The 22,029-nt window shown below is 35.7% G+C and overlaps 2 protein-coding genes across 6 annotated transcripts in view; one reads left to right on the top strand and one right to left on the bottom strand.

The window, feature by feature from the left end:
• Positions 1-756: 756 nt before the first annotated feature.
• Positions 757-8,416, bottom strand: Cwc25 (CWC25 spliceosome associated protein homolog). 2 transcript variants are annotated; one of them, XM_071591944.1, is made up of 8 exons: positions 8,308-8,416; positions 7,810-7,982; positions 7,061-7,227; positions 5,624-5,775; positions 4,763-5,071; positions 3,674-3,858; positions 2,080-2,181; positions 757-1,076 (listed from the first exon to the last, which is right to left on the bottom strand). In XM_071591944.1, the coding sequence occupies exons 1-8, from the start codon at positions 8,323-8,325 to the stop codon at positions 962-964; spliced, it is 1,221 nt and encodes a 406-aa protein (XP_071448045.1). In that variant the 5' UTR covers positions 8,326-8,416; the 3' UTR covers positions 757-961. The 2 variants fall into 2 exon arrangements, with proteins under 2 accessions (XP_071448045.1, XP_071448046.1); XM_071591945.1 differs by lacking the exon at positions 757-1,076 and adding an exon at positions 4,498-4,634 and having other exon boundaries at positions 2,081-2,181.
• A 107-nt stretch (positions 8,417-8,523) lies between these two features.
• The window catches only part of LOC139693996 (uncharacterized), a 37,978-nt gene continuing 24,472 nt past the window's right edge, over positions 8,524-22,029 (top strand). For 3 of the 4 annotated variants that reach the window (XM_071592379.1, XM_071592381.1, XM_071592380.1), the window contains exons 1-8: positions 8,524-8,816; positions 9,416-9,523; positions 10,265-10,480; positions 14,784-15,201; positions 16,792-17,003; positions 18,234-18,303; positions 19,600-19,762; positions 20,853-21,002. In XM_071592379.1, the coding sequence (XP_071448480.1) occupies positions 8,790-8,816; positions 9,416-9,523; positions 10,265-10,480; positions 14,784-15,201; positions 16,792-17,003; positions 18,234-18,303; positions 19,600-19,762; positions 20,853-21,002 (1,364 nt within the window). In that variant the 5' untranslated portion in view covers positions 8,524-8,789. Of the gene's footprint in view, positions 8,817-9,415; positions 9,524-10,264; positions 10,481-14,783; positions 15,202-16,791; positions 17,004-18,233; positions 18,304-19,599; positions 19,763-20,852; positions 21,003-22,029 lie in introns of those variants that run through there. The other variant, XM_071592382.1, reaches the window with a different exon arrangement.

The following is a 22,029-nucleotide window of genomic DNA, read 5'->3' as shown; positions in this document are numbered from 1 at the left end:
GACCCATGTTTCATCCATGGATATGAAACAGTGCAAAAATTATGATTTGTTGCGGTGAAACTTTACTAAACACTCAATTGAAACATCTTCAGGACACTGGTTTTGCTCGAGTGTGAGCAAACGCGGCACCCATCTTGCACACAGCTTTCTCATGTCAAAATTTTCAGTTAATATGCAATATAACACACATTTTGAAATGCCTACTATCATACAGCATCATTTCGTGAATTTTCTTTACCATTTCTGGAGTCATCACCTAATTTGGTCAACCAATGAGATGCTCGTCTAGAGAGCTCGTAGGGCTACCTATTATTGGGTAGCTCTGTCAATATTTTACTTTTGGAAATGAAGGAGCTGACTCACCCAGAGTAGAATCCAGTTCAGCTTTTATTTTGGTTGGGCTGAGGCCTAACAAATAAAATTATTGTGTCACAAATGATGACCAATTTCCTCCATTTTCACAAATTCGCGGAAAACGTTCACTATTGAGGGCTGCCAAACAAATACTAACCAACGTAGCGTCTTCAAACGTGAAACATTGGCTTTATTGATTGCGTGCTTTTTATTGCAGGGATATGTTTCAAACAACTGCCACCATATCTAGTTCAGGCCAGGTACTTCTGGGCCTTCCCATGCACATTTTTTTCAGAAAAATTTATTGCAAGGGTCACATTGATAAAAGTTTCGGGGATATGAGGGAAGCTTGTGAATCATACCGTTTTAATTAATGACTCAGCTTTCTATAAAATGATGCATTTTATTAAATAATTATTACATACAGCCATTTGCATGGTTACAATTTCATTATGCGGTACTAAAAATGTATCATATTCCCATAGCTTTAACATTGGAATAGTCCCTCACAAAACTTGGCTTACAATCACAGTCTAACATGACTATCCAGCCAACATTCATTTGCCATCTTGGGCGTCATAACAATTTTTATGTTCTTTGTCACACATTATCTTCTTGCAAAGTTCTTATCCATGGCTCTCCCTGATCTCTGAATGTTGTTGATGTTAGACTTTATCCTACCCTCAACAGTACCTACTGATGCAGCTATTGAGAGTTGCTTCCTGCAAATTTCAAAATAATTTTATTCGTTTTTGTACAATGTCTGAACATACTATTAACTAAAATTCTTGAAAAAGATAATAATCAAACCACATTCCCAAAATAAGACTTTAATTTGGCTCAATAATTTTATATCCAATTAAAATTAAAAACTTTCTCCAGTTTACATAGGAACACATAAAATGTAAAGGATATATGTTTTGTTAAATCAGCAACATCTATTTATCATTATTTTTTTATTCTTATCACCCCAATCCCTCATCCATTGGAGACTGCACATAAAAAGATGGCTCTCCATTAATAAAACAATCATTAATCCTCTTCCCTGAGTCTATCATTCTGAAGCGTACCTTTGCCCGTAGCACATTCCACAATGGTTTCTCCATTTCCATTATACCATCTGATCCCTCAAATGCAGAACTGAAAAATACTGATTTATCACTATTTTGGCTACCAATTGACTTTCCCCATATACCTGTATATCTGAATATCTGTGTCATTAAACAGTATTTACCCTCTGCATTCCCATTTCAGTAAGCACATTTATGTAATTACACAATATATCATCCTGACCAACAAGTCATATCCATGTGATTCCATCTTCTTGAGTTCATCCACTCACCCTTTTCCTCCTGTGCCATTTCCTCACTCATCTATGCTTTTACCCACACTTTCTGCATACCATTATTCTTAATTAACAATGGTCTAATTCTTTCATGGAAAGACAGGTCACCTTTCACCCCATAAATTTCAAGTAACTTACTTTAAAACTGTGTGAGTTGAAAATGAATGACATGTAGACAGGCTTGGAAATAAATTGCCAATATTCTGCCGATTATCACTTGTTTGTTAAACAACCCTATATAAATTGAGTTTGACATGGATGCATGTTTCCTAATGATAGCTCTGAATCTCTGGGAGAAAAACTGAACCAATGTTCCATTCTAAGGAATACCCATTCCCACATTCTAGAAAGACAGTCAACATAAAAAAGGCGACTCTTACCTGAGAAATGTTGTATCATATCCTTGTTTCTCTGACTCCTTTTCCTTCCTTTCCTCTTCCTTCTGGTGACGCACATTGCGCTCCCTCTGTTCTTCCCGCCACCTGAAAAATTGAGTATCAACTAAGTTTGAAAAATCCAAAAAGAACAGCTAATAACCATTACACAGTAATCCAATGATCTAATTATAAAGGCAAGTATCATAAAAATAAGTACTTGACATTCGATTGGAAAATTTCCCAGTCCCCTTTCTGAATTTTATTTGCTGTAAGATTAATAAAAGCAAATTATAGTACACTCCTCTAACTATATCAAATCAGACTCTGCTTTGCAGATCATTGTCCATATTTGTGCAGAGTTAAAAAACTTAATTACTCTTCCACAGGTTTACTGAGATTCCAAGGCACATTTAAGTAAACTTGCAATTTATTTCACCAATGAAATAAAATGAAACTTCAAATCTCCCAAATTCCTTATCTTCTAGCACTCCTGCCATCTTGCAAGCAAAAAGATAGTAGAAGAGGAAGGGGGAATAAAATCTCCTTAAACCCTGAGGGCATACTATTCACAAGGGTCCCTGTAGACCACAAACCTAAGTAGGAATGTTTTATTCCTTTTTATTTAATATTATTTGCACTTAAATATTAGTGTAATCTCTTAATGTAATTAAGTAATTTTAGTTTGAGTCCAATAAATTAAAATTACTTAAGTTCTACTTTATTCCCCATTTCTGTGAAGCAAAGTACAGTTAACCTTAATCCTCCCTAAAATTAAACTATAAATCTAGTCACAATTACGTTGATTTAAATTATAGTAAAAAATAAAATTAAACAGTTTTCCCAAAAAAATCATTATATCGATACATTTTTGATTCAACTTTAAAATTAGCTCTACTATCATTTTCAAGTTTACTTAACTAATGCTGAGTTATATTTTCATGGATTTCACTTTTACCATAGTTAACATCAGTCAATCACAACTGAAGATTCAGTAGTATTAATTTCACTTCCTAACTCTTGAGTACTTTATGTTTATGAGTTATGATGTTTAAGATGCTTTCCTTGGAATAAATACACTGAAACTTGGGAGTAATATCATTGCAAAACTTAGTGGAACTCGCCTGTGCAAAGAGGTGGAAGTATGCATGGAAGGGGGTGGCAGAGGGTATGGAGGAGAAGGAAAGTGCAGAGTACGCAGAGCTCCCAAAATACTCCAATGCAATTTTCTCAACACTTAGGTTAAGGGGAATTAGCTGCTGGTAACCTGGTCAAAACATTTGGCCACTGCCTTTCTCCTTTGCATCAAGAAATCTTTTAGGTAATAAACCATTACACTGAAAAGTGCTTTCAGTACAAGAACCACCTAGATCCATGATGACTGTAATTATCATATTTTCAGAACATAAAAGTGTCTGAGAATGTTATCATATTCTTAGGACTATTAGCTAGCACTGCAAGGATCATGATAGTGAAATCTATCTTCAGAGCTCCAGCGGCTGAGGAGAAATCTAATAGGGTCTTAAATATTTCCCCAGTATTTACAAGGTAATACCTCATTCTATTTACCAGCACATAATTAAAATGCCTGTTAGATTACCTTGCATTGTCCATCATCTCCCGGCGGCGTTTTTCTATTTCCTCTTCAGAGAGAGGTCGTTTTTGTCCTTTTTGCTGTTGTGTGTTAGTGGAAGGTTTTGAAGGAGCTTTCGACACTTTATGAGACCTATCACTAGAGTTGACAGTAGGTTTTCCACTTGGTTTCTTATCATATCCTGCAGGTTTCTACAAAAGAAAGAAGTACATTATTTTAATTTAGCATTTTCTGAAATTAGTCTCGGAAAAACTGATTTTCACCAGTTATAGCAGCATAACAAAAAAGTATTAAATTAAATGCTATTTAAATGGATATTCCACGAAGAACAATTTATGCATTGCCATGCCTTTCTATAAGATAACATAAAAATATGTTGGTATGTTTAAAGAAAAAATGACAATACACCAGGAGTTTAATCCAATTGAGAAAGAATTATTTTCACATTCAACTTTTCCATATTTAATTGACACAAGTAAAATAATTATGTGTTGGGCAAGTCTAGATTAAACTCAATTTTTTAGAGTAAATTTTTCAGTAAGTTAAATAGTGTATTCAAAGAATGAGTAAACATAAATAATATTAAATGGGTTGGGTGAGTCAGAAATGTTTACAGAAACATGCTTTCAGAGTGAATGTTGGAAATCAATATGGGTTAGAAGGGAACTTCGAATTTTATTCCATACCCTGCAAAACCACTTTAAAGCTCCATGAAAATTATTTCTAAGATTGAAAAGAATGATTTACTTTGAAACACACATATACAGTAAACACTGATAAGAGTACCAGGCAAAGAGATATGTTTGCATTTTATCTCTCTGTTTTTGTACCTGTATACATTAGGAATAACTCTTATCTTTGAACCATTGCATTCTTTCTGACCATCTTCAGATATGAATAACACAAGAGATTTCCACGATTTAATCCTGCCTCCAAAAGTAAAACCTTGATTGATGCTGATTACAACCTGAAAGTAATAAAAGCCACAAAAGAAATGGTAGTAGATGGGTCTTCAGTGTGGCCGCACATGAACCACTTGCATTTGTGAACATTCACAGGCAAAGCATCTCTTACTACCAAGGTTCTCTCACCTACCAATAGTCCATATTCCTTGGTGGAGTGGCTCTTGGAGTCCCCATGCCGGTGACGTGATGAGCCACTACTTTCCTGACTATGACTCATGGATACCTCCCTTTTCTCTTTCTTCCTCCTCTCTTCATTTTCATCATCAGACAGTAATTTCGAAACATCCACATTGTTTAAGTGATTCCTTAAGCGGCTGTACTTTGCAGCAAGTATTCGATCTAGATCCTTCTCGTCATCACTACTGCTGCTACTCCTCTTCCTTTTCTTCTTCTTGCTTTTCTTCTTGCTCTTTCTTTCTCTCAATTTCTCCTCCTTCAGCTGAAAGACAACCCAGAAAAAATTAACTAAGCTCGTGAGCACCTTTCATTGATAACAATATCAAGCATAAATAAAAAAGAATTAATAAAAACATGCTCTTAAAATGGCAATCATGAAAGATTTTTGAGTAATAGTATTGGCAAATTTTATATGAAAATTAACAGCCGATGACATTTTCACGGGGTTAAGTATTTTACTATTGCTGAACAATCAACTACAACAGTATTATATTTTGCTTCTAAGTGCAATTTATTAATTTACCTCTCTCCTCTAATAACACTACCCCATTGTAAAAGTCAATGATTCATAGAATTAGGTTTCTGAAACACGCTGATGTACAACATAGTTCTAAATGACATAAAAAAATTTTCCCTGATGATATATCAACTTCATCTTGTCACACACCCTATTAAACATGAATATGAGAGAACTCAGAGGAAAGATTATCTACATCTTCAACCTTTTTTAACATAAAATATACCACAAGAAAAATAAACTCGGATAATACTCTATTATTCTGCGTATGAAATGATAATCAGAAAAAGCACATACAATTTTCTGCAACTGCTTTAACTTCACAGGGTTGTTCAGTATCTGTGATCTTGTTTCCATTTCCTTCTTTTTTATGAACAGCAGGGGGTCTTCTTGAAGTTTTCTAGCAACATCAACTTGATCATCCAAGATCCCAGACCTTCCGGGAAGACCTTGGTTAAAAAACAATATTATCATTACAAAATGAAACTCTAGGTCTTTAAAAAAATGTCCACACCCAGAATTTTAAAAATTACATTGGTTGGATCAATGAATGGCTTGACTTAAGTCAGAGGTCATTAAAAAATTAAACTTAAACTTATTATACTTAAGCTTAAACACATGGAATGCCCATTTCAATTCACAAATATTTCTGAGAAGATATCTAGCATGACTTTGATATTCTTAAGGCTAACAATTACTAATTACCATATGATGATGGCATCAATATTATTCATCATAGAAATTATATATGGCAGACATACTTCTCTTGATTAGTGGCGAATTCTTACCAGTTGCTTAATGAAATAATGTGATAGGAGAGGGTGGAACTCAACTAACACATGACATGAAATTCACTCATCGGTACACAGGGTCTAGTTCCTTTCCCTATGCCTTTTTTGGCATCCTAGAAATATTTGATACCCATTAAATTACATGGCTTTGGTGATGCTGGGGATGCTCAAAATTACTGAAAATCAAACCCAGACCCCCCAGTCAGGGGCTCAATGTTCTACAACTGGACTACCACTTCTGCATTATATTGGTGATCTTTTGCCATTATTTAAGTTGAAATTCCAGTCAATACATAATTTATAGAGCTGCAATGAAATATGATTAGGGTGCAGAACTTATAACACCTATAAAAATGGTTAGTGGATGATGATAGTAGTTCCGCAGGTAGCTATACTGAAGGTTCTGGGTTTGAACTCACTCTTGGATGCCCTCAGCTTCACCGAAGGAGCAAGATTTTTTGGAGATCTTACTGGGAAACCACAGGTTAAAGCATCGGATTCCCTACCCTAATGTATATATTTCACACCCATTAGACTAATTGGTTAGCCAGCTCTATGCTCATCAAATCAAATAACAAGTTGATATGTGTTTTTTTATAAAAAGGCTACAATTCTTAAACATGATTTTCTGAACTATTGACTACTTGGAAGAAGACCACCAAGACTCAAAATTGCAAATATTTATGAGCAATGACAAATTGACATGTTGATTACGAAAAACAGTAAATGGCTGCAAAGCACTTTCATGGTGAAATGGTTGTTTAAAACTGGTAACCACCTTTTCCCAACAGAAGGAATGAATTTGTAAGAACACACCATATACACATAGGATATCTGCAAATTTAGTTTACACCAAATACAATAAAAATACTACACATCTTGGAAAGGATGCCATAATAAGGTAAAATGGGACACTCCAAAATAAATGAAAACGAAAACTTACCTTGATCGCTTCTTCCCTCTGCTGAAGTTGACTGTGCTGTTTCCTTTTCTGATTCTTGCAAAAGATCAAAGGATTTATCAATTGCTCTTCCTAATAGATAATCTTCCCTGCTTACTACACCTCCTGGTCCTTTGTACATCCAATCTAATTTGAACTCATCCTTTTTCCTAAAATATTATGAAGAAATTAAATATAAAAGTTAATCATCATTTTTTAAAGGATACAGATATGATGCTTACATAAGGAAAATGAAATTACATATGAAAATACCATGACAGCCCATTAGTGCCCACAACATGTTATAAGTACCAACAAACATTAATCATCAATATGAATAGTTTTCATAATACCTCTTTGAGATTATGAAAAAGTTAAAATAATAAATAAAGATGCTTCGAAACAGAATAATAAAATGTAAGAATAAAAATATTTGAGATATCACCCGAAATGTTAACTGATAGTCTATAAAACGCCTGCTATTACCCATCACTAAGCCAATGGTTACTCATTATGACCAAATATTTAATGTAACAAACAAACGTCATGTTTTCCAGTTGGCTACCACTTAGAAGCTTAATTAAGCTACATTAAAGATGCCTTTCAAAATATTTTCCAGGGTGATTGGACTGGCATCAACCAGGTAGGCAACAATAAGAAATAAATATTAGCATGAAATAATAATATTTTGCAATTTTGGAGTTCGCTATTCCTTATATTGATAGAAACTTCAATCGCTCTTTCTAACTTACTCCACAACCCCACCATCCTCTGCAAATTTTCGTATTTCCTCTCGTTCTCGTTCTTCTCGTATTTCCCTCTGAAGCTCGGCAATTTTCTTTTTCTCTTGTTCGTGTTTCTGCTCCGCTTTCCAAACCTTTTCCATGTTTTTCATAGTTGACGGATGCCATGACTTTTTAAGGTTCTGTAAGAAAATTGGTTTGAATCTCTAAGACTTATATAAACCTTATGGATACGGTCTGCTTTGAGTCCATAAATTACTTTAAATAACAACAAAACATTGGTGCAATGTCAATAAGACAAGATTGGGACATTTGAGCCGAGATTTTCAAGCATATACTAATACCCTACAGCAGGAGCACTGCTAAATAATACCGGTTCCTTGATAAAAAGTATAAAAAACTTAAAACATTACCGATGGAATCACGAACATCAGTAATTCAATTGAAAAACTTCCAAGGCTTGTAAAATTAAGTACGAGCTGCTTAAAATAACGTCAGTAATCTCACCAGATCTCCGCCTCCCATGAGTGATATAATATCAGTCCAACCGATTTAGTTTTAAGGACCGGTAATTTGTAATTCAACAGAAAGTACAAACTAATAGTAACAATTTTACCCTTGAACAGTGAGATGCTTTCTCTGGTTTAATAACAATCGCGGCTCGAAATAACTTGAACAAGGTAACAAATGACACAACATTTGCGTTGCCAAACTACCCAATGCAGAAGCGACAGTGCATTGCGTCGATCTATCATCGTTCAAAGCTTATGAATGAGTTTATGTGAAAGTACTGCTGATTAAGAAATTTTCCCCAATTCACGGTTTACAAGTGCGGATAAAATTTCAATATTGATTAGTTCAAACTTCATCAAAAGTTTACTCATCTGTAGAACTTTTGTTAAATGCCGGTAACATACCTAACGGCAATAAACGGCGGATATCGCTTTCAGGTGAACGAGCACTCTGAAGTTTTGTCTCAAAGAATATGAATGAGGACCAAATCATTTAATCTTGAAGTAAGTATTAGTCAGTATTAGAGTATCCTGGTATTTTCGTAATGGCTGGTGGAAACCTCCAATGAAGTTCTTATTGATCGTTTGTTAGTAGTTTTATTGAGACACAATTAGATAATCAGTTTTTGTAGACTTTTTCAATGTACATTACTACATTACATGTGTATTTGTGTACTAATTTGGTGGGGATATCGTAAAATGGTAGATTTTTCCATAAATATTCGTTAATTTTTCATTTTAAGTAGTTTGTATTTGGTTGGCCGTAGGTACATAATAGGTGTTTGACCAGAAGGTAGATTTTATTAATAATTGTCTTTCGACCGAGAAAATGTACAATCAGACGAGTTGAATAATTCAGGATATTAATGAACTTTGACAGTAACGGCATGGCTTAGTTGTATATTGTTGTCGTAATCTAGAAAATACAAAGATAACCGAAGTTGTGTATGCTAATCTCGATCACAGCTGCCAAAGAGGCTAATCGCATCTTTGCTATTTTGCTTCTCTTAGACATTTCAAGATTTCCCTCCGAATCCCAATGTAGGTATGTTATTCAGCACTTACCTGCTATACTCTTACTGTTTTTATCGATTTGATTGCAGATTCTCGCCCTTTTGTTGTTTTCCCTAATCCCATGGCCTGGCCCTACAATCTTCAAAATTTCCTGTCCCAGAGACAAGTCATCTGTAGTACGCAGGCTTGTGCAAAAGGTGCTTAAGATAAGTTTAATTACTTTAATGTTGTTAAGTAGTTGTTGAATTAATTGACCTAGTAAATTGTAAAATATTTTTGTGAAATTACATTGTAGTAAGTAATAATGAAATTTGTCTAATTAATATATCCCTATTAATGGTCCGCAAGTAAGGGATATTTGCCTCATGTTTAGTTTAACACATATCTGTATATTAAATGCTTCTATTTTAATTTTTAGTTCTTGGTATATACCTTGACCATTCAATTTTTGATATCTATAGTGACTGCAGTTGATGTCGCATTGATTGTAATCTTTCTTGCTATCTGTGTAAAGTGGAATTAGGACTGAAATTATGACTGATTTATAGTATCTCTGATTTATGAAGTGATGTTCATGAATCTAATTGATAATTTTGAACAATTTCGGAATACTTACTCATAAATCTTGTCAATGAACCTTATTTCATTAAAAATTAATTAATGATAGGGCTTCAGTGGAAGTTTTCAGATTTTATTGTCTAATAGAGGAATATTAATGACAATCCACCATTTTCAAAAACTTTTTTGCATTTTATTTCATCATACCAAACCAAACATGTTTTCAGTATGATCAAATGTTGTTTAATTTTCATGAAATAAATGGTATATTTGTTTTTTTCACAGTTCTTCAGATTTGAATTTGGTAAAATCATTATCAATAATGATGTTCATCTATAACATTTGAATCAGTACTTACATTATGTAATACTATGTTTTAGAAATGGGTTCCTGTGCTAGAAAAATATGGGGTTGGACGGCGCTTGCCACTTGAATGTCCTTTTCATCCAGCCAGAGACATCTATTGGCCACAGCAAGAGGCCAAGCTTCGTCACCGTCCTTCACAGTGGAGCTGTGCCCTGTGCGGCAAGTCCTTCTTTGATGAAATTTCTCTTGAAAACCACTTTGGGAATAGGCACCCACATCACATCAATGCTGTAAGTTAAACAAGATTTAATGTGCTAGTTAAATTTAGCAATTACCCAGTAGTTGGTCATCATGTTCATAATTTCTGTTAGGTTTGACAATACTAGAGACACTCTCACTATGAAAATAATAAATGCGGTATAAATTTCAAACATGTGCTTATTAATGAATTTAACCCTGTCGAGTGAACTTTGGGCTCATAGAGTCTGGGAAAAGTATTGCTTAGCGTGGCTTGAGAATTGGAGTGGAACCATATTTTTACACCCCTTCTTGATGACTTACCAAGGTTCCAGGATTAGGGTAAATTTTGTGTTCCCTAATGGAGTCAAGAATGTGGAATCAACCTCTTTTGCATGGAATTCACAGTGGAACTTCAGATCTGCAACTCTTTAAAGTAGTGATGGTCATTGGGGAGGATGCTGACAGTCTAGGTCAATTATTCCATGAGGAGTATTTTCATGGTGGTAGATGTAATTAATGCAAGGGTAATTTGAAAATCTCTTGGAATGGAATAGAAATAAATGACTAATCTCTGTGAAACTTTTTAGTTTATAAACATATAATGTCCCTGTACGCTAATTCACTTGGTTCAGCGATATTCGAATGTTATGATCCCATTTTGAAAATTAAATTCCTTCAGGCTTGCAAAATTCCCGTCTACTTCAGCTGTTAGTTCTTTGTTTGAAGAGAATCTCCGACCAACAATGAAAATTTTGAGCAAGGAAAAGTGATGGAAATCTGATGGAGCCAAATCAGGCAAATGAGACGAGTGTGGCAGCAATTCGTATCTTACTCATAGTTCATGTATTTTTGCCATGGCAATGACATGTGTGCATTGTCCTAATGGAAGATGACATTCTTCCTTGCCAAACCTGACCTTTTTTTGTGTATCTTTTGCTCTAGTTGGTCCAGGAGGTTAGCGTAGTATTGTCCAGTAACTGTTTGACCAGTGGGAAGATACTCTGTCAGCAGAATCGCATCCTAGAAAACTGAAGCCATCACCTTTTTGGCCGATCATATTTCCTGTGCTTTCTGTGGTGGTGGTGAATCGATATGTTTCCACTGCTTTGACTGCTGTTTTGTCTCTGGGGTATAGTTTTGGATACAAGTTGCCCTGCTCTGTGCTCACCAACCAGCGCAGAAAATCTTGTTGGTTACTGTTAAAATGATTTAAACATTGTTTGAAAATTTCCATTCTGATGGATTTGTGATCCTGCGTCAAAATTCATGGCACCCATCTAGCAGATAATTTTCTCATATCCAATACCGCTGTTATAATACTGTGATACCACTGTGATATGCCTGTTCAGTTGACATACCTACTGCTTCAACAATTTCTCGCACTTTCAGTTAGCGATCCTCAATGGCCAAATTATGCACTTTTGCAATAATTTCTGGGGTAGTGGCACATTTTGGTTGACCACTATGCGTTTCAATATCTAAGCTGTCCAGACCAAACTTAAACTTGTTTGTCCAAATGGCCACAGTTGAATATGAAGGAGCAGAGTCCGCCAGATGTTCTTAAAGTTGGCATGAATTTCCTTTGCTTTCATACATTTCTTTACGAAGTATTTAATCACTGCTAATATCTCAGTTTTTTCCATCTTCACAAAACACTGCATGAGAACAACATCAGAGAGGCATCCACACTACAGATCTATTCCCAAAGCACTACTGTGTTATGTGTTAACTCATAAATGATTACCTATTACTACTTGGGAAACTCATTGGGTTAGTGCTGACATCTATTAGTGATTTGTGGGAGGGCAGGAAAGGGAAAAAGATCCTGGTGTGGTTTTAGCTTATTTCATACTCGTGAAAAGTGCCCAAGGATTCAAATTCTATGTCCCATTGACGGGGAGTGAGATCCCACCTCACTTGCAGTACTCTCTGCTGGGCACCCTCCTTAAGTTTTGGAATACAGCTGAAAAATCAAATATTGTCATGATGCAATGCAATCTGGGCTTGGGACACAGATCTGGGCACAATCAGGGCTGGGCACAGATCACTTCATCAATCTACACAAACCCCGGTGGTGGTGGGGTAACATTCTCGCCTGCGAAACTCACAAGATTCGATTCCCACCTGGATGGGTTTTCTTTCGCCTGGGGCTTAGGTGTTTTTAATTGTCTTTAATGATTATATGATAGTTAAAAGTCTGATGGAAAGGCCAAAAAGTGCTGTTTTCAGAATAATATTGAATAAATATATTCTCACAATTTAAAAAAATTATTTCAGTTTCCTGCAGTTTCTGAAGTAGTTATATTTAAGTTCTATGTGTATGTATGTCTGCCTATTAGGAAATCATGTATCATAGGTACTTAAATATTGTGTTATATCTATGCTGTCTACAAATCACATTATTCATATTCTTTCTCCATGTACACAAAAAAATTAGAGGCTACATCATGTGATATTCATGTATCAAGGTGGGGCACCAGCTTTTTCCTGTGTGCTACATGTGGTTTACTAGGAATATCTGATACACAGAAAGCCACTAATGCACTCTTTATTTTGAAAAATAGAATTCAGAGGCCCCACCTAACTTTGGACCTAATATCCTCCTGAAACCATCAATAGATGTCCACTGATGTTTATTTGCTAGTGATGTTGATAGATATTAAATCATGATAACAGATTATATTAAATCATGAATGAGACGTAGAGACCTGTAGTATACATTTTAAAAGGGGCCAATATTCAAATCCTAAATTTACATCTTGGCGAGCTGTTTACAAATTTACCCACATAGGCCAGCAACAGAAAGGTCAGTAAAAACAACATGGATAAAAAATCAATATTTTTTACTTATAGAGAAAAATTTTTCAAATCCATTTCAAATAAATTTTTTCCCCATGTGAACCAAGAAAAGTTTTGATAATTATATATTTTAAGGAATTGCTGTGCCCACCCAATAAGCATTTATGTGGTAGATAATAATGATAAAATTATATATGTACTTTACTTTGTATTTCTTATCTTCATTAAAATTTACATTTATTTTCTTAAACTGTTGTCCTGACATTTTTGCATTGGGTAAAACAAGATTATCTTTTTAAGTGGTTTTAATTTTATGAAATTATAATTGTGTTGTAATAGTTGTTGAAGTCCGAGAAATTTTAGGGTAAAACAAGAACATTCAGTGAATTTTGTTATTAGATTTCCCTGACCATCTTTATACATTAAAATGCGTTAAAAATGTACTGCATTTCAATTTTATTAGATGTAGCAGTACATTTTCTGTTATCTAGTATGTATTCCTTTAATTTTCTGTTTAAGTTAGTCCAAATTTTAAGGGCATTGGCTAGTTAGTAAATGATTTGATACTAATTCTTCAGGCCATAATGTCAAGAATATAGTTATCACCTGTAGTAAATATCTTACAAGTTTTTCTAAATGCTTGTGGTAATCATTTGCCAATAATGGTTTGCTTTTCGTAAAAATGCTCAGTGCATCATGCATGGGAAAGTTAGATCAACTCCTTACAATAAGTCCTTACTATTGAGCATACTGGAGAAGAAATTTTGCTTTTAAGCAATAATTCAGACTGCTCTTTTTTTTAATGTAGAATATTTTTAGAGGTGAACAGAAAGAATCAAATAATTCTGTTCCGTGTGTGCATTCTTTGTCGCCATACATGAGTGATATATTGCAGCTGCAATTGGCTATGTGGTAAGTAAACTTGAACAAATGTGATATAACCGATTTGTCAATTGCATAGAGTATTGTGGAATATTGTTATATTTCCAGCATTGATCAGCTTCTTTCTGATATTCCAATTTTTGCACTTGTTTACCTCGATTGACAATTAGCATGTAGTAATTGCTATATTTTTTATCACGCTAATGCATTGAACATGGTGACCCTACTGAAGCGAAACACTTCTGGTACTTGTGGAGTATCTTATCCTTAGTAGATATCCATTTCCCACTCTAACAACAGAATTCAGAAAGTATTCATCGCTAACCATGGCCAAAAATATGTCTCTTCTCCAAAGCCAATTACTCAAGGTGTCTCCATTCAAGAATTTCTTGTTCTTATTTACATGACTGACCTTCTTGGTTACATAAATATCACTGATATTAATCCTATGGTCAATTAAATGGAGCATAATCACATAAGTTGATCTAAAATTAAAAATATGTGTATTCATATCTCAACTGTGACTCATGCATGAAAAAAATGTCAGTGGCATTGCAAAATGATTTTCTTGGGAAAACGATTAATTTTACAAGCCTTCATCTTTACGTTGTCCTCTTCAATTCAGTTCAGAAACTAAATATGGTATCAATTGCTTTTATGTGAATTGTACAGGCAGAGGATGCAGTTTGTTTAGCGGACTACTGTGACATCCTTCGCTGTGAGGTTCTTGCCTCAAAGACTGGCAGTTCATCAGATGCAAACACCGATGTGGAAGTGTGGCGTCATGGGACAATTGATACGCATGGCAAGGATGCCTCCGCAGTATCAGCTAGTAGGACCCTGGTTGCCCCGCCAGGAGTGCCAGTTCCCCACCCTCCTTCAGCACCACATGCCAGACACCACATGGTCCCCTCAAACCGCCGCCCAGAGCCCACCATGGCACCAAGGCTACACTCTGGCGAGAGGGGTGCACTAGTTGTCCCGGGAGCTGGGAGGAGACGAGAGGTACCCAAGGACAACCCTGGACATTGCCCTCGCTTGGTGCCTCCTTCCCCACATCCTCCCGCTGGCTCCCAGCACCCTGCTCCTGGTAAGCTAAAATGGAAGAAAAACTTTGCAAACCATTAATCGTTGGTTTTTTATTGAGTATCTGTGCCGTTGTTGTATTCCAGGAAATGTGGATTGTTGCCCTTACTCTTAACAATAATGATATCCATTGCCTATTATTTGTATTTAATTTCTCTTACAGTCTCACATGGCTTCATTTTAAGATCTATTTTATGTTTAATACACAAGTGATTTACCATTCTTTTTTTCCCTAGCAGTGAAATCTGAGTGAACAATTCTATCAGTGGTGTTTTGTCTTGGAGTTGAAAATTCTTAGTGATTTCACTCTTTGCACAGTTGTGTGAATATTTGTTTGGTTACTCTTCAAACACTGAGCTGATACTTTTTGTTTTAATAATTGTTAGTATTTTTATCAGCCTTTTGTGAATTCTCAATTAGCTTTTTTGCATATGATAATGCAATGAAAATCAATTCATCTGACTAATTGCATATTGCAATGAAAACATTCAATTTCAGCCATAGACACACAGCCATTAGCAGCTCTACTGTTGATTGCATGGCTCTCACAATTCACTGTGTTGGATGAGTATCCCAGTGCAGTTCAAATTGTTGTTTCGTCACATTCAAAAGTATCATGTCTATAATGATTCCCAAACTTCCACTGAATGAATATTAATGTTTATCTACCTATAAAACTTGCAGTATTTATCATATAGATTGGTATATGGTGCACTAAGTCTTTTGCCAAAATTCCAGTTTAATTTCAATATCAAAAAAAAGTTTTAAGACATCCACAAGTTCCTGAGTTATCTTTGCCATTGGTGCCTGGCAATATAGATCATCCACCTGAACCCTTCTCCTCTGCCACCTGGGCTAAGTAGTGCTGCATCAGGTCTTGAGAATGAGCCGTCAAGTTTAGCCTTTTGCCCACGATCAACCTTTCACTAAGAAATAAATTGTGTTTATATTCTCATCCCAATGTCTCCATTCAAAAACTTCTCAAAAGAGAGTTTTTCTAATCCTTCTAAACTCTCCCAAGGATTTTGGGAAGTTTACAGGGTTTAAGTGGCTTGCTGCTAGAGAGTGTCATCATTCCCCATATTCTTTCCTTCTTCTCCTCTCTGCCTTAAGTATTATTATGTTCTGTGACAAAAGATGTGATCACCTCACGGTTGAGCACTTCTAGGATAAATCGATTAGCTGTCATACTGAATCGGCCATGCCTGCATTGGACATGCCTAGGTCTTATAATGTGACTTGGTGCCAAAAGCAAGGGAAAAACAGACTTTACTGATAAGGGTTGCTGAAGAAATAAGAAATTTCGCTGCTGGAATTGTGTATAAGAAAGAGGTGGAAGAACACGTTTACAGATCCAAGGGCTAAATGGGACAAATGAACCTTGCATGATGTAATTATACATGCTCCCCAAAAATGTGTGTAATGTACGTAAGTGCAGTGCTGGTGTAATGATTTTATTTTCAAACAAATTGGTTATTCTTGTATCATTAAGCATTCAATTTTTTGGTTGAGCTTTCATTTTTTTCATTTCCTTGGTGAAATCAGCATCACTCCTATAAGGTGTTCACTCTGATGGCAATTTTTTCATTCTTAGGACCAAGAGAAGAAAGAGAGGGTGTAGGAGGTGCACAGCATGAAGAAGCTGCAATTAGTAATGGTGATGGGAAGGTGCGGTGTGGCAACAGTGCACCAGGAGAGTCATCTCAGGCATCATCTGAGGAGGAGGATGGAGGTCGTGCGAGAATACAAAGGCTCAAGGCAGATTGTCGGCCAGAAGAGTTGCAAAAGCTCAAGACAAGATGTGAGGTATGGATGTATAACTTGATGGCTAAGTTTTGGGCACTTCTCTCTCTTTTGTCAAGTACTAGAGGGCATAATTTTTGATTGACTGATTTTTATTATTTTTCATATGCAACCCAAGAACTTAAATGTATTTACAATTCTCTATTATACAGTATTATGCCCATGTTACATGAGTTGGTAATTTTCCGCAGACTTTATTTTACGGTACAATACATTTCACTGACTTTTGGCAAGTCAGTGAAATGCATTGCACTGAAGGTAAAAGATACAATTCATGATGAGAATGCTCTCTCATCAATTGTTGTTACTGCGTGAAGAGCCCTTAACTTCCCATAACTTCTGTATACCTTCATGGATGCCATGTGGTGAGCTATCTTTTTCCATGTCAAGGAGTTTGGTTATCTTGGCAATACAGATATTAGTAGAAATTCATCAATATAATTACTCTAATCAAAGTTGAATTTACTTTTGAAATATTAACTATTAGTAACCCAATGCAGCCGATATGCAATGGCTTTTATGTGTATTATATTTATAAAGTTGAATTCATTATCTGTATAATGGAATGAATTATATTGTCATTTTCTAAAATATTATATTTGCTTCAGAAAATTGCTCTTGGAAGAATAATGACTTTAATACTACTCATTCTGAGTGTCCTTTTAAGGTGGCCACCTAATCAGGAAATTAGGAGCAAGTGTAGAATTACTCAATTTCTCCTAGCCTTTAGTAAAAAAATAAAAAAAGGACCAAAAACTCTTCTTGACTTGGTTAAAAAAAAGTCTAGAATTTGTTGTGTGAATCAGGAATATGATGTGAAAATCTTGAATCCCTGAGGAAAGCAATCATTCTTTTTTATGAAATCAGTTAATGATTTTTTAGGCCAACACACATGCTAGCTCTGGAAAAAAGAAAAGAGCCGACTTATGATACCAGAGGCACAGATAACAATGAGAGATGATCCACACAAATACCTTGTCTGATACCTTACACTGGAAAGAAAGATAAGGGAAAAGATGTTATTTGGGGAAAAGTCCAAAATTGGTATCAAGAAATTGAGTCACCACACTGCCATATTAATTATGTGTAATGCTTGGGAAGGACTGATTTATTACGTTTTAATTATTTTGAGTCCAAAGTTGAGGTCTTTCCTTGTCTTGTTTTTTAAGAAATATGTGAAGTGTATCATCTTTAAGGAAATAATGTTTCATATTGTTTAATTTTCTTCAATAGATATTGGTTAGAGACTGCATTGCTGGATTGTTGGTCAACCTGTCAATGCAGGATTTTAAGGATGTTGAAGGTGAGTTAGTAAAATATTTATGTAATTGCTACAATAGTTAGAGTATATTATTTAATTTTTAAATGTGCATGTTAATTTTACATTTTGTCATTTTTTTAAAAACAACCTGAGTACTCACTACGCATGTCTATCCATTGCTATTACAAAAATGCTTCTGCTATTTGTTTGTTCATATACATAGATATGGAGATAAGAAATGATAACAATTGCAAAAGTGAGTAATTTTTTTATTGCTATTGCCTCTGGTGCATTACTTAAGTGCAGACAAATTTTAATATTGCCCACAATGTAGAATATGTAAAATAGGTAACCAAAACAAGCTAACCATAATTATTTATATTTTTTGGGGCTGAAGGGGACGTGGTAGACCAGGTGTAGAGCATTGGATTACTGACCAGAAGTCAAGTTCAATTACTGGGTACAAATCTCTGGGCACCCTCAGCTTCATCCGAGCTTGGTGATTTTTCGGGTACCAGAACTTCCTTTGAAACCGTGCATGGTTAAAATAGATTAATCTCAGATAATGCTACAATGGCTCAAAATTCTTCAAAGTACATCCCTTGAGCATCAATCAACTTTTGCCGGTAGCTTTTCCACAACTTGAAGGCTCCCTGGTCGGTGGATTGGGGAAGGTCCTTAAGGGTAGCCTTGTAAGCTTCTTTGATGCCACTTAAAGTCCCATGGTGGTGTCCTTTGAGAAAGGATTTCAATTTTGGGAATAGGAAATAGTCTGTTTGTGCCAAGTTGGGACTGTAAGGGGTATGGGGAATCATCGCGATACCGTTACAGGTCTTCGCAAGCAGGCACTTGACTCTGCTCTTAGTGGTCCATGAAGACCTTTGGGATGAGTTTGGGATAGATCTTTTGCATTGGCAAATTTTCAGTAATAATGGTGGCCACTGTCATATTATCAATGCAAATAAAATCTGCGAAACTCTGGAAAACTCTGTTACTAATACTTTTCTTACAAAACTACCATGATGTGTAAATTTCACACTCCATTGAACTTAGTATTGGGTGAATGCTACCATAACCTACCAAACTGATCTTCGGGTTGATAACTTCATGGTTTTTTATGGTTGGAACTAAGACCTGAAAGACATGCTAATAAGGAAAAAGTGCTACCAAGCAACATCCTAAGGAGGGTCTATTCTTGTATTATATTCCTTAGTATACTCCAGAGTAGTAGTAATCTCTTAACAAGGGATGAAATGCTATGATTTAATAATATATTCAAATAATATGGATCAACTTTCAATGAAAAAAAATGAATGACAAATAACTTTCAAATTGTAGAGGAAATGGACAGAGCTGTATGCTGGTACCTGACTTGTGAACGTTACTGGGAGGATGCTCCTGGTGATGGACGCACAACTGCTTGGGGCTTGCTGCTTCTTCTTGGATTAGTTCTTTCTCTAGCTACTACTCTCACATACTATGTAATATGGGTCATCTTTGAGTAAGTCATAGTAATATAATATAGGCTAAGTAATATTTTTCTCTTTATAAACTGTAGTGTTCTTGGGGATTAGGTTAGTGTCTTGGCCATGCTAGTCTGGTGTATCGGCTATCCACTCCAGGGGCCCAATCCTGGCAGTAGAACAATTTTTCATTGGTTTCCCAATCCTTTACTAGGAGTCCAATGTGGAGAGCACTTCAAATGGAGTATTTCTTCCAAAAAATAGGATTTTAGCAGTGGACTCCTTAATGCCATTTGTTAAGAGTGAACTAATGTGGGCACGGGGTTTCTCTCTCCATCCATTCCTTGAAAATCCTACCTTCAACAAATTACCCACCTACCCCTAATGACACAAATAACCTCGGCTGTCAGTCGCCTAAATGAAATGTTTTTGATTTGTGGAAAGGGGTGATGGCTCCAATTGTCATTCTAAGCATAAGATACAGTGAAACCTTGAATGAAAAATTTTTCTGTGGATCAGGGAAAAAATATGTAAATTTGAGGTTCAGTGTGAATTGAGTTTGGAAGGAAAATATTTGATAAATTTGGTGTATTATCATGCTTTAGAGATGAAATATCTCCCATTATTTTAATTAAGTAAATAATATTTACAGCAATGATTTTAAAATTAGGTGAAAAAGTGTAATAAAAGCCTGGGAAAAAAGTTGTTAAAAATTGGTCATGTCCATCGGGAGGTGAGATTTTCCCATTTCCCAAGTTCTGGGTTCATGGATGTACATTTAAGCTTTACATTTAAGATTGGAATGATTTTCATCTAAAAAGCTGTTCAGTCCTTCCAAAATTTGAGGATTATGTAATTACTGGGTCTTGTTGAATCCAAGGTTTTGCTGTATTTGACTCTGAAAGTTATACAAATTACTATGCTTTTGGTCAGGGACTACTCTTAGCTTTGGGTTTTATGTTATTCAAAAAAATATGATTGAAAGAACAATGCATTTCTGAAACTGGTTGTATTCTCATACAATAGCAACCATCTGTTACAAATTAGCTGTCTAACCACTACTATAACTTATCCCGCATATAATCTCAATTCACAATTTAAATTACACCTTATTTGGTCATTTTTCAGCTCGGAAGAAGGAAGTGTGGCTTCTTCGAGTACAGCCACTCCCTCCCCTGCTCACTCTTCCAGAGCCCACCGAACTCATCAGCGCCTCCTCCATCACCAGAGGCAGCAGGCACTCTTAGCCCATCAGCAGGGCCTCACCCAGCCTGGAAGGTAGGAATAGATTTTTAAGACAATACATCTCTCTTTATTCCATTTTAGGGTGACAGAAATAATTAGTAATTGTAAAAGATATTTTTTTCATAAGTGAACATGGACTTCCCCTTCATTGATGCCTGCCTACCCCATCAACTACAATGTTAATTTGGTAGAAGGCTTGCATAGTCCGATGACCACCAGGGTTTGCTGGCTAGAGTTAAGATATTTTCTCCCAGTAATGCCTTTGTCGCATAGGTTGAAGGGTAAGAGCCAGACAAAAGATCAGAGAGCATTTCTCTCTTTGAGATAGGTACTAAGATGTAAACCCAATCGGGTTGTCATTCAAAGTGATAGTATCGCAATAAAACATTAGTGAGGTAGTCAATGAGAAACTATCTTACTTATTTCTCCCTCATAAATGTGATGGAGGCAAATGTGAATATGTCTCCTGGCAACGATGGGAAAGAAAACCCAGTAGGACCAGTGCAATACCTAGCAGTGGAGGAGGCAAAGCCTCAGATCATCATTATCAAACAAAATATTTGCATGGCTGAATTGAAATGGAGACACAGAAGAGGATTGAAACTGTTAGAATATGGACTTAGAACACTATGGTGATGTTAGTTTAGGGAAGGGATGAGCATGATTCATGTCATAGATGTAATGAGATCACTGATATAAATTTATTTTGAATATAAATAAAATTATTCGTTTACTTCGTGGATTTTGAGGTGTCTGACAGAGTAAATTGGGCAAATATTAATGAACATGTTGCTGTTGGAGTAGACTGAAGGGATGGTGACTCATCCAAAATCTGTCTGGGACTTAACAAATGTGGATAGCAGATGCGGAATCAGGATAGGTAGTGATAGGCAGGTGGTGTAAGACGAGGTTGTCCATTATCAACCTAGCTTTTAATATAAACTTGGGAAAATGTTAAGGTTGACTAGGGAAGGGCTGAAAATAGGAATAATCAGTAGGTTGGAACCTGTCAAAGCAAGCTGTAAGATTTGTCGGTGATCAAGCCCCCGGGAGAAAGTTG

The sequence above is a fragment of the Hetaerina americana genome, unplaced genomic scaffold (genome assembly GCF_022747635.1).
Source record: "Hetaerina americana unplaced genomic scaffold, ioHetAmer1.1.p SCAF_5, whole genome shotgun sequence".
Lineage (NCBI taxonomy): Eukaryota > Metazoa > Arthropoda > Insecta > Odonata > Calopterygidae > Hetaerina > Hetaerina americana.
Note: the sequence above shows the minus strand (reverse complement) of the source record. Positions and strands in the feature narration are given on the sequence as shown.